At 36.8% G+C, this 11885-nt stretch overlaps 1 protein-coding gene and 1 pseudogene across 4 annotated transcripts; one reads left to right on the forward strand and one right to left on the reverse strand.

Moving 5' to 3' along the window:
- Positions 1-879: 879 nt before the first annotated feature.
- On the reverse strand, positions 880-5989 carry LOC113288409 (annotated as a pseudogene).
- A 133-nt stretch (positions 5990-6122) lies between these two features.
- On the forward strand, positions 6123-11103 carry LOC113288411 (transcription initiation factor TFIID subunit 10-like). Of its 4 annotated transcripts, none has more exons than XR_003330614.1 (9): positions 6123-6271; positions 7650-7778; positions 8006-8192; positions 8288-8352; positions 8823-8885; positions 9023-9074; positions 9183-9233; positions 10196-10457; positions 10702-11103. XR_003330614.1 is itself a non-coding variant. In XM_026537434.1 (8 exons), exons 3-8 carry the CDS (start codon positions 8079-8081, stop codon positions 10780-10782), a joined length of 426 nt encoding a protein of 141 aa, XP_026393219.1. In that variant the 5' UTR covers positions 6126-6271; positions 7650-7778; positions 8058-8078; the 3' UTR covers positions 10783-11097. The 4 variants fall into 4 exon arrangements, 1 of the variants encoding a protein (XP_026393219.1); XR_003330613.1 differs by having other exon boundaries at positions 6124-6271; positions 8058-8192; positions 10196-10543; XR_003330612.1 differs by having other exon boundaries at positions 6124-6271; positions 8058-8192; positions 10702-11101.
- Positions 11104-11885: the final 782 nt, after the last annotated feature.

Here is an 11885-nt window from a genome sequence, read left to right on the forward strand (position 1 = left end):
GCTGTGTGATCACTATAGCGGAGGGCACCGCGTCAGGCTGGTTTCACAGAGCAATGAACACCTCCCGCTCTTGACAGTGGAAGGATCACGAGTCGATGTGCCCCAGTTCCAACTCAGCCTGGTGAGCCGAGTCAGTTGAACAACCACCTTTTTGTTTTTTTGACTTATTTAGTTGGTGGTGGAGCTTTTTTCGGTGGTGCTGGAGCACAAGCATTAAACACTTACCGCCCTTCTTTTCCATATTCATTTCTGAATGTGTTGTGATCTAAATTTACCTTACCATCATCATCTCAGTACACTTCCCAATCCCAAAAGAAGATGAGTTTGTTCAATTGTTTGGTTATGGATGATTTCTTCAGATTTTATCTTTTACTTTTTACTGGCTGTTTTCTTGTAGCCAGCCATGACGGCTAGCTATCTGTTTTCGTCCATACAGTGCAAGTGGCTCATTTAAAGGGACATCATGCGCACCGATAAGACCGCACGCATCACACCCGGCTCATTTAAAGGGACATCATGCGCACCGATAAGACCGCACGCTTCTACTGCGAATTCATATCAGCGGTTCTGACAAGAGTTCTGTCATTGACGATTGCAAGCTCAATTACCTGATGAGGTTTACCAAATTTTTTGCGATGGAAATTTTAATGGCTCTGATTCTGAAACTCCTTGTACATTTTGGTAACAAAGTACAGTAAAGATTTAGTAGTTGGCCTCAACCTAGAGAAGCTGAAGCAAGCTAAACTATGAAAGTTGCTTTAGAAAATTATTAGCTTAACAGTTGGGTCTTTTGTTGCAGTAAGTAACGGACTTGTTAAACTGCTTTCGTTCCCAGCCGTAATCAAAATAGCAATCTAAACTAATTCAAGACAAGTAATCTAATCTAAATCAGAATCAGTAATCTAATTTGACTGAATTTTCTAACCTATTATATAATTATCACTAATGAAATATTGGCAGTTTAGCCATTATGAGAAATAATTGGATATGGGGTTTTCTAGTTTACTTCCTAGTGACCTTATTTTGTCTTACATGTGAAGCCCCTAATACAGTGACCTTAATGATATCAGTATAATACTGAGTAAAAGGAGTCTGCTTGCTTTCCACTTTGATCTGCAAAAATTTATTCAAGACACCGAGTAAGCGTTTGCTAGCACATTCTTCATTTAAACAAAAGAAAAACGAAAGAAAGAAACCCAACCTGCTGAAGAAATGAGTCAACAGATGCCTTATCTTTTGGTGAAAAGGCAACTTCTTCTCTTTTCTTGTTCACAAACTCAAACATTCTGCAAAACCTGCATTACCATAAATTTATCCAATAAAATAATGTTACGAAGCTAAACCCTAGAAAGTGAAAATAATGTTACGAAGCTAAACCCTAGAAAGTGAAACTAGTATTGAAAACTGAGGCAAACTGGGGAGATAAATATACCATGTCTATTAGACGTTTGACGGTACGTCGAAGACTTTCAACAGTAGTTTTGACTTTCAACAGTAGTTTTCTCATTGAACTTTCTCAGACGAATTAGGGGAATAGCTGCCAGCTCAGGAAATGATATATGGTAGCTCCACTGAGCAAAGTGAGCTGAAAGCAGCTCAATCACAGATAAGACACTCTCTTCTTGGAAGACACGTGATTTCAGCCACTGCTTTTGGGACCTACATCAAAAATTGAATCTTATTAGCCTACCATTGCTTCAACAAACAACATTAAAAAATCAAACTTTTAAATCATGTAACCTTTAGTGCAAATGACATGTCAAAGGGTTTTGCAGATTTTGCATCTGGCTTGCCAGTTTCAATGTACTCCAAGGTGTCTAGCACCAAGGATGTCACAGGGATGAAGTCCCTTGAAGAACTTGAAAGCTGATTGAGCATTTGAATGCATTTTACTCTCAGAGGCAAGTGTCGTGCCCCAGAAAAAAGGTGAGCCACTCCATTAATAATTTGAACAATTAAGTACACTAACAGTTGAAGGTCATTATCTTCCACGTTTGTGCAGACATACTTCACCCACAAATCCACACAGTTGATGTATTGCCAGCTATATATCTTCTCCATCGTTTCCTGAAGACACAAACACCTAGGTGTTAGCAGGATGTAACTTAAAAGAACCCCAGTTGAAACAACTGACCATCAAAATTTCAAACAAAAAACATAATAGAAAAGAATGAATCGTCTGTAATCCCGCCATAACAGTATTGTTGGTGCACGAGTTAACAACAATATACAGATGGGTACTTCAGGTTCAAGGAAAATTTCTAAACTAAAAAAATACTATAATCTGTCTTAGCTTACGGAAAAAAAATGGAAGAGCATCTACCTTTTCCTTTGTGTGAAGGCACTGCTGTAATATTGTGGCTACTAGCTGGATAGATACCAATGCCTTGCTACATGATCTCGGGACATCTAGAGAATAAAGCTCGACAAGGGAGTGCGCTAGAAATTTTATGTGTACCAAATTTGTGGGCTCCAAAAACTTGCTTCGTGCAATAAAGGCCTTGTATGTTTTTATCAAGCAGGACTTGAGACAGTTTAAACTCAACTGACTAGCAGCATCGCGCATGATAAGAAATGATGCAGATGGAACTTTTCCTTCCCCAGTTGCCCAGAGATGAACTGTTACCTGCACTCAAATTTAAGTATCATAAGGAAAAGAAGAAGATGAAAGCTTTTGCATGTCAAATTTCCTTCATTAGTGCTAGGGGACAAATGTAAACCACAAGGAAAGATGCTCAAGCTCATGGGGTTCACCCCAGCAGTAACCCCGTTCCAAATTTCTAGCCACAACAAAACGTTGATTCAGTTTTAACGGTGATTTTGAAGCAACCTTTATTGGAGATTAAACAATAAAGTTATTATTCAGAATTTAAACAATCAGGTAATTTCAGGTCAGGAGATCTACATGGTGAGGTATTTCACACCATGGACCATTGACTTCCTGAGTTTCCAAGAGGTCCCTCTTAGCATTACAACCTACCACTAGTTTGGTGAAACATTCTCAGCCATCAGTGATTAGGAAACAGAACCATAGTAAGTTTCGCCAGTTAATTAACCACAGAAAACAGAACCGTAGAAGTACCTTGATGAGCTTCTTCAGTAGTGACGGAAATGCAGCAAAGAATATGGTCGAAGCTCTCAGTCGGGTTAGAGCAAATGCAAGTATCTCAGAGTCAGTAACGTGGTTGAGAAAGATAATTGTACTGCTTAGATAAGACTGAATCAGAGGCTCTGAATCTTTCCATTTTTGGGTTTTATTCAACCCCAAAACAGTATGTTTCTCGCAGTCAAAGCTCGGGATCTCCAAATGTGCTCGAAATATGTTATCAGCTTCGCGAAGGGTAAAGTTCACTATCTTACTAAACGTCTTGCTATTCTGAATTCTCTGCGAGTTTGCATCGATGGCATCACCATATCCATATTGACAGGCAGCTAGGTACGCATTCAAGAATTAGGAAGAACAGACAAGTTCTTTTCCTCTAAAACCAGTTGACACCAGGAATCAATTATTGCAGTAGTCAAAGGCTTGCCAATGCTGGAATCAGCTTCCACCATATCCTGGTCACTAGTTTCGGCTTTTTCATCGGAATCCTGCAACAACCAAACCCAAAAACATTGAAAGAAAAAAGTCTAACGAGGATAATACAGATTTCATAGCTCTCGCTGGTGAGGCAAATCAAGTAACGGATTACATATAATCCCAGCAATTTGATTAAAAAAGAAAAGTCTGTTGGTACAGTTCTCATTCCAAACAACTCTGATATTAGCACAACACTAAGAAGGTATGATAGCTCAAACAACTTACACTGTAATCACTGTCTTGCTCAAGCTCATCAGCATGAGCTTCCAAGAATTCTGCGAATTCTGGGTCCTGAATCAAAAAAGAAAAACACGGAAATCAAACTCGGTTGATAATCTACAAAACATGAGAAAAGTACAATTGAATCAAGAATGAAAAAGAAGACTAAATGAACAAACACGGAGTTACAAACTGGAAAATGAGCTGATAAGACAATTACAGATAAAGCATCAAATATTGTTTATCAGTATTGACAGGTTCCACATTCTCAAACAAACTCACACTACTGATAAAGTTAACTCGTTGCATTTATTTACAGTAATGCACCATTACCTTTTCCACCAGACGGTCCAATTTCTGCTTTTGCTTGGCAAGTTCCAGACGAAGCTCGTTGTTCTGCGCCATTAAAGGCCTGTCTTTCCCCTCATCCGCAAGACATTATTCACTCTTTAATAAGTTGCAAACAAAAAAAATCACTAATGCACCAATTACACACAACAAATTCAATTGCTCAATTCTAACCTGAATCATCGTCGCTTTCAATTGCAGCATCATACGCACCTTCAAAGGTTTAATTAGTAATTCAAAAAACCCATTTCAGTCAAATCCAAACAAGAATAATTAAAATCATCAAATTGCGAAAAACTGAAAAACTATCCCAACAACCTCTGGAAGAAATTCATCAGTATCAGAACCGTCTTCAGTCAAATCATCGGCTTCATAACCATCAAATACAGGCACGAGAGATACGTCTCCAACAGCTACATCATCTTCATAATTATCAACATCTAAATCCTTTTTAGGAAGAGTTTTATATGTAGGACCATCTTTCTTCTCTCCTCCTACACTTTACCAACGCCACTAATAATAAGACCACAACAAAAATTTAACTCAAAAAAGAAATAATCAAGATGAAATTTATAGAGATTCTTACTTGATTTCTTTTTAAACATAGATTTCTGCTTTCGCCTCTTCTTCATCACAGATGGAAGATGTTTCTTGGTGAATTTCCTCGCCTTTTTCCCAAGTTTCGACATTTTTGCTTCCTTGGCTAGGGTTTCAGAGAGGGAGAACGAAGAAGAAGAAGAAGAAGAAGAACAAGGAGGGGTTAGTGTATATTCTACATGGTTTCAGGGAGTTACAAACATAAACATAACCAGTGACAACGATAACATGGTATGAAAAAAAGAAAGAAAGTAAGAAACCCTTTTTTAAGATTAGTGCAGACATTGCAGATTTCTAGACTGATGTCTCTCCATAAAACAAGCTCAATGAAGCTCAAAAGGTTCATACTACAAGCAGTACGTGAAGACTATGACAAGATGGTTATCTTAACAATCACTACTAAATATACAGCAGAAACGGGACGAAGGACAAAGAATACCCACATTGAACATTCAATTAAATGTAACAAAGCTCCCAAACTCATAAACACAACTAACCAAGGAACCAACGGATTTTTATGCTGTTCAATATACAGAAAATAAACTAATATACCAGAGTTTAAAACCAAAAAAGCATGGAAAATTCATCGAACTATTTGGTGAATTTATCACAGAAAGGACTTCAAAGCTAATATCCAAATTTGAGAGCCTAAGCACCATCTGAAAATGGAAAAAGAAAACATGCTTAGAATAGATTAGTAGACAACAGCAATTCTCATTAGCTAATTGAAAATCACCAAATACCAATGCCTCTGAACCCCTAATTAGCTAGTACCCCCGTTCAATCTAACCAAGGAAGCAGTACTAGATTCAAAATTCAACTAGTTTGATATTTGTTACATCCCCCCATAATGTCGAAAACAAGTATCATTCTTGCATCTAACAAATCTCCTAAATCTCAGTAAAGCATGCTAATGATACAAATATGAAACAGCATAAAAATGCAAAGAACACAAAATCATGGAATCAAGAACACATGTACTCAAGAAGTATTTGTCAATCTTCACAAGAACTCTAAGAATACAAAAGATTTCTTAGGATTCCACATGTAAAAACCTAGAAACAGAAAATAAATAAATAAATAAAGAGGAGAATCGATTACCTGCCTGTCTTTGATCTTCAGATATGCCGCTTTTTCAATCTATTGTTTTGCCGGTCAGGGAAGGATGAAGAAGAAAGAAAAAAAAGAAGAACGCCGCTGCTACGCTAGGGTTTTTGCAAAATCCTCTATTTTTCAGTTTCAGTTACAGATTGCCCCTCCGTGTTTTCGTCACTTTCACATTTTGTATTGTAAATGTCAAAATATCCAGGGGTAAATAGGTGACACAACACATTCCCTTTCAGAAAACCAATTCAAACTGAGCCCATTTACAGGGCGCGTGCCTATTATTACCAGGGCGTTGTTGTTTAAACCCTAGTATGTGTTTCTAGTTTCTACTCCCCTTTTCTTCCAAAATCCTCCACAAAACAGCAGCTCTCTCAATAATCTAAACCCTAATAAGCACAACCTCTTTCACAGCACCGTCGGGTGAGCATTCTTCTTCTTCTTCTTTCGTTTTTCCTAGTAATTGCTTGATATTTAGTGAATATTTATTGATTATTGTTTGAAATTTTTGTAAGATATGTTCGAAATTTGATGGTGGGTTTCGTGTTAAATGTCTTTAATTATTGCTGAATTAAAGACATTTGGTGCCATCACACAGAATAAGATGATAAAGCATAATGTTGTTGATGGAAACCAAACCAAGCTATTTTTTTTTTGTTTACAAAAAATGTTATAATCTGGTTTTAATGGTGATAAGTTTATATACCCAATCCTTTTAAAAACACTAACTCCCCTTCAGTATCTGTATTCAACTATTCCTGGACAAGCAATTGAAAATGGATTTTCAGATCATGTTTTTGTGGAAACTTCTTTACTGTATGCTTCAGTTGGGGATATTTAGAATGCAGAAAAAGTGTTTGATAAAATGTCTAGCAGAGATGTTATCGCTTGGAATTTCTATGTTAAATGCTTAAGTTTCTAAAGGGACGATGGGTAGTGCAATTAAACATTGTGATTTCCAGGTTTGCAAAGTTTGGGACTATAGAGTCCGCCAAGGAAATTTTCGTTGAGATTCCGGTAAAAGATGTTGTTTCATGGAATTCGAGGATGTTAGGTAATAGTAAGGCAAGGTATATGTATAAGGCTCGTAAGCTTATGCTGTTTAGTGCAGACTTCTGATATTGAATGTCATCTAGTTTAGATTATAGGACTTGGATGCCATTTTCTTAGACGTTTCCTGTCCATAAAAATGATTCAGCATAGTATGACATTCTTATCATCTACTGGCCATTCATCGACCAAGTGGATTAGGTTTTCTTCGTGCTTAATTATTGATATGAACAAAGCAGGTAGTTTACTCTGAAAATGAGTGTGGTTTTGTAGGTGTTATTCAAATGATATGTTATTAACTTATCATTGCCACATCAATAAGAGTTTGAAGGATAATCATTCTAAAATTAAGTCAGGTTATATATGGAATTTGCCATTTCGAAATGCCAAATCTGGAACTTGAAAATCTGATGTAGTATAGCTTTGGCAGTTGTGGATGGTCTGGTTAGGGTACATTAGACTAAATTGAGTCAAATACCAATTCCTGTGTTATCGCCTATGTAGCCAGATATTTCAAAAATCGTTAGCTGGATGTTATATGAGATCTTTTTCGTTAAGAAGGGCATTTCATTGAGCTGGTATTAAGTATAGTACCCTTGAACACGGATTCACACTCCCACAAAAATAAACCTTCGTCCCTATTACTTAAGTACCCTCCATTTATGTCGTATGCTTTCAGAAGGTGGTAGTTTAAGTAATTTCAGAAAAGTCATTAAGTCGACTCTCAAAATTTATATTCTGTCCCTCTCAGGTAACACTCGAGATACGCCCTAAAGGGAGAATCAAAGCTTTCGGTGTTTCTTTCGATTCCATACTAAGCTCGAATTACAGATTTCCGGCAAATCTTCTGCCGGATTCAACAAATAATTTTCAAATCGATGTAAGTTTTCATAGTTCAGTTTACAGTGTAGATTTTGTTGAATTGCATAAGCTCTGATTAGTTTATGTTCACCACGATTTAGGAACATTTTATTTCAGAGGCTCATGTGTTTGTGGAAATGCCTAAGAGAAAATAATGCTTAAGTTATCTACTAAAGAGCCTGTAATTGTTTGGATAGTATCGTTACAACTAAATGGGTCACTGTTTCTGTATTGTTCAAATTTAAGAAAGATCGGAGAGTAACTGGTGTTCAAATTGCCATGATTCCATTACCTACAGAGAAAGAAGAAGAAGAAGAAGATGAATAATCAGAATCAGAATCAACACAATCATCAGCAATCAAGTGAAGTGAGACATGATGATGATGCTGCACTTTCAGATTTCCTTGCTTCTCTTATGGATTACACACCTACTGTAAGTGAAACCCGTTCTTTTTTTTTTTATTGAATTCCATTAATCTTAAGAGACAAAGAACTTAGATTTTGTGAATTTGTGTTTGTATTCTGCAGATTCCAGATGAATTAGTGGAACATTATGTAGCTAAGAGTGGATTTCAATGCCCTGATGTTCGATTGTAAGAGACTTAACCCTTTATCATCTCACCTTTTCTTGTCTTTTAGGAATTTAGTGTTCATATCGATGCTGGAAACTGTTGTTGTTTTTTACAAAATTAGCGTTCCTTTTTGATGAAAGCTAGTGTATTTAGACAAACCTGTGAGTGAATCATGCTCTTTTACTTTCTTCTTTTATTCGGTACTTAGGGTTTAATAGTGGAAACAATACCACAGAGGAAGTGATCAAATTTGTTAATTAGATGATGAAATATGATGAGTAACATTGGAATTTGTAAGCCCTGAAAAAATATCAATTGGAAAATACTTGCTTAGGAACAAGATTGATTCAGATTGTTATTGTTTTGAGTTTTGGGTTTTCAGAAAGCTCTCATACGAAATGGATATCGGATATCGTATCTTTGCAGTTAGACTTTAACAAATACGGAGTACTTCATATGTTTAAGCTTTTTGTTTACTATTTCCTTTGCAGAATAAGGCTGGTTGCAGTTGCCACGCAGAAGTTCATTGCTGAGGTTGCCACCGACGCTCTTCAGTACATCTCTCAACCTATTTGTAATTTTAGTGCTCTGTTTTGTTGTACCAAGCTCATACGTTTTGGTTATTTAACATGATCAAAACTGTTATTACATATCTTGATGCTGATCTGGTTTGTTATGCATCACAATCCAGGCACTCTAAGGCAAGGCAGTCTGCAGTAGTCAAGGATAAGAAACAGCAAAAGGTGCGTTGAAGTTGTAGTTTTGTTTAATTCTGACCTCTTGTTTTATATATAATGATATTCACTGCTGGCACTCTATTAGATGGATAACCTAACTTCTTGCCGATGCAGGACAAACGCCTGACCTTGACAATGGATGATCTCTCTAAGTCACTACGTGAGGTATACCAATTCAACTCTATACAAACATATGTCATGCTGTAAAAAGAACTCCAAACACATCGTACATCACTCCACAACATATGTGGGCACAGCTTTCTTTAATAATATCATGACCTTTCTCGATAGAAGTAGATGTAGAAATTTCTTGCTGACATGGCATTCACAAATCCTCACACATTTTTCATGTTTGATCTAATTTGTCATCCATGGACGCTCTGCAGTTTTTGTGAATTTGTTATTGCATAAGATATCCTCACTTGTCTGCTCTGCGGAAGATTTTGCCACTGCGGTCTGTATGTTGTTGCTTATCCTGCTTTTCTTGAATAATTATTGTGCATGCCTGCTACATGAGTTAGTCTAAGAGATGAATCTAGGACTCTAGGCATCTGTTTTAGTTTTCATGCCTTGCTGGCAGACCATCTTTTTACCGTAAGAATGTAAAAATCTAGAGATTGAATTGAAGTCTGCAAAAAAACATAGCTCAACTCAATTTGTACATAAAGTGACATGAGGTTAGGAAAATCTCCAGTAGTACTAGGCATTACAAAAGTGTTCAATTGCAGACCTATGAAAGGCAATGGATGGAATAATTAAGGTAGGTGTACGATTTTGCAGTCAACTGAAGCACAGTTAGGTTGTATTAGATCTGTCACATGGAAACCTGTGGCCGTGGTTCATCAAGGTTAAACTCTTAAGTTGCTCAGATACCAATAGCGATCTTTTTCCGGACCTTAAGTGATTTGTTTTTCAAATTATAATGCCTAAAAAAACTTAGGTACAGGAAATTACATTGAGGAGATGTTCAATCTTATGATAGCCTACTTGTGGATTGATGCTAAAAGGGTTTAATCTTAGAAACTAAATTTCATGTTCCTGCTTTGCCTTCTCAAATTCACTAGGAGTAACTGCATCCTCTTTATATTTACTAATACACTGGAAATCCATTTCTTTGCCTCTTCAAGGAGCGACCTTCAAGCACAGACTCTTCCCCGATACTACACTCCCTAGATTTCAGCATTCCTCCAATGGGCTGGCTTAAAGAAGCCGATTGAGAGGAACTATTGACAGCTGGAGTAACCACTTCTAAATGTGCACGCCCAGGACTACTGCTTCTCGTAGGACAACTTAGACCAGGACAATCTGAAGCCATCTTGCCAGTAATGCCAGCATCCAATGTCTCTTTTGTTGAGCTCACCATGTAGGGTGCAGAGCTGACATGATTTGGTAATTCCTGTGCTTCCCCATCCCCATTCCCATCATGAAGTTCCCCTGAAGGAGATGGATTTGATATATGTCACGTGTATATCAACGTATGTGCTCTGTAGGAACTTCTTTTGCCATGTAGAATTGAGTTTCACAGATTTTTACATTCAATGTTTTTTTTTTTTTGGACCGCTCTATTTTTCGTTCTCATCCGAAATTCTGAATTTGAGACTAATACTTTCATTCTTTTGATACCCCTAAATAGTATGGAGTGAATATGAAGCACCAGGAGTATTTTGCTGACAGCCCCTCTACTGGGACAGAATCTACTTCGAGGGAGGAATGAGCTTGGCATCGAGCGATCCAGGGCCGGCCCCGACATACTTTGGGCAACATATTTCTAGGGGCGTCATTTTTTTTATTTTTATTTTTTGTTAAGATATAAGTTTCTTGTTAAGATGCTGTTGGGAGATATATATATATATTTAAAAAAACATAGTTTTGTAATATTATATCAAACTTATAGAATTAGTGTGGTGGTATTATTTTGGGCTCCCACACTATAGACTTGGATTCAAGTCTCATCCCATGCATTTGGTTAGGTATATTATATATATCTATATTAATTAAAAAAATCCGGGAAAGCGGGGCCTTGGGAGGTCTACTGATTTAAAAGTTCATTTTTTGCAGATTTAACTTATGATCTCCATAACGGTTTTTTGTCAGCTTAATATTCTCAATTAAATTCATTAATTTCGATTTTATATTCTAGCCGTTTTATTACTGTTATGGAGGATTTTAAGTATGCAGTTATTATTGATTTAATTCTCATTAAACCGAATTGATTTCCTTTGAGTTATAAAAGACAGTTTTTGGAGAAGATGAAATTACTGAGTTTTTTCATCTATTTGTATTCTGAGCAAGTGTAAGATAGAGTAAGAGTTGGTTCGATTTCTCAAGGTGCAGAGAAATCGAACAAGAGAGAATCAGTTGTTTTATCTCATAGGTGTTTGACAAGTTTTTGACTGCCAGCACAATCAAGAGGCAGAGTGGCGAAATACCTTAAAGATAGCGACCTGATCCGCGACTCAGCTGTTTGAGATTTATTTTGTGTGAATTTTCTTTATTGTTTCCAACAGATGCATTTATACATAATTGTGAATTTGTAAGAATGCGTGGTGTTTAAACTAGCAAAAATTCACCAAAGCGGATCTAGGGGAAGCTAAAAACCTTCTGGACTATTTACTGCTTTTTGGAAAATCATTGGCTAGATGGTTAATTTACAAAAATCAAGTGTTTATTTTAGTCCCCATATCCATCCCAAACATGGGAAAATTATCGCAAAAATTCTAAAAGTCCACCTCTTTTCTACGGTAAGAATCGAAAGCCAACTTTGAGCCTCTCCTTCAAAAATGTTATTTCACTCTACAAGGCTGGAAATCCAAACTT

The sequence above is a fragment of the Papaver somniferum genome, chromosome 6 (genome assembly GCF_003573695.1).
Source record: "Papaver somniferum cultivar HN1 chromosome 6, ASM357369v1, whole genome shotgun sequence".
Lineage (NCBI taxonomy): Eukaryota > Viridiplantae > Streptophyta > Magnoliopsida > Ranunculales > Papaveraceae > Papaver > Papaver somniferum.

Bases quoted from the DNA above. Each gene is read 5' to 3' on its own strand.
- LOC113288411 (XM_026537434.1), top strand. From the start codon at position 8,079: ATGAATAATCAGAATCAGAATCAACACAATCATCAGCAATCAAGTGAA. The intron at 8,193-8,287 runs GTAAGTGAAACC...TGTATTCTGCAG, and splicing joins TTATGGATTACACACCTACT to ATTCCAGATGAATTAGTGGA. The intron at 8,886-9,022 runs GTACATCTCTCA...ATCACAATCCAG, and splicing joins GTTGCCACCGACGCTCTTCA to GCACTCTAAGGCAAGGCAGT.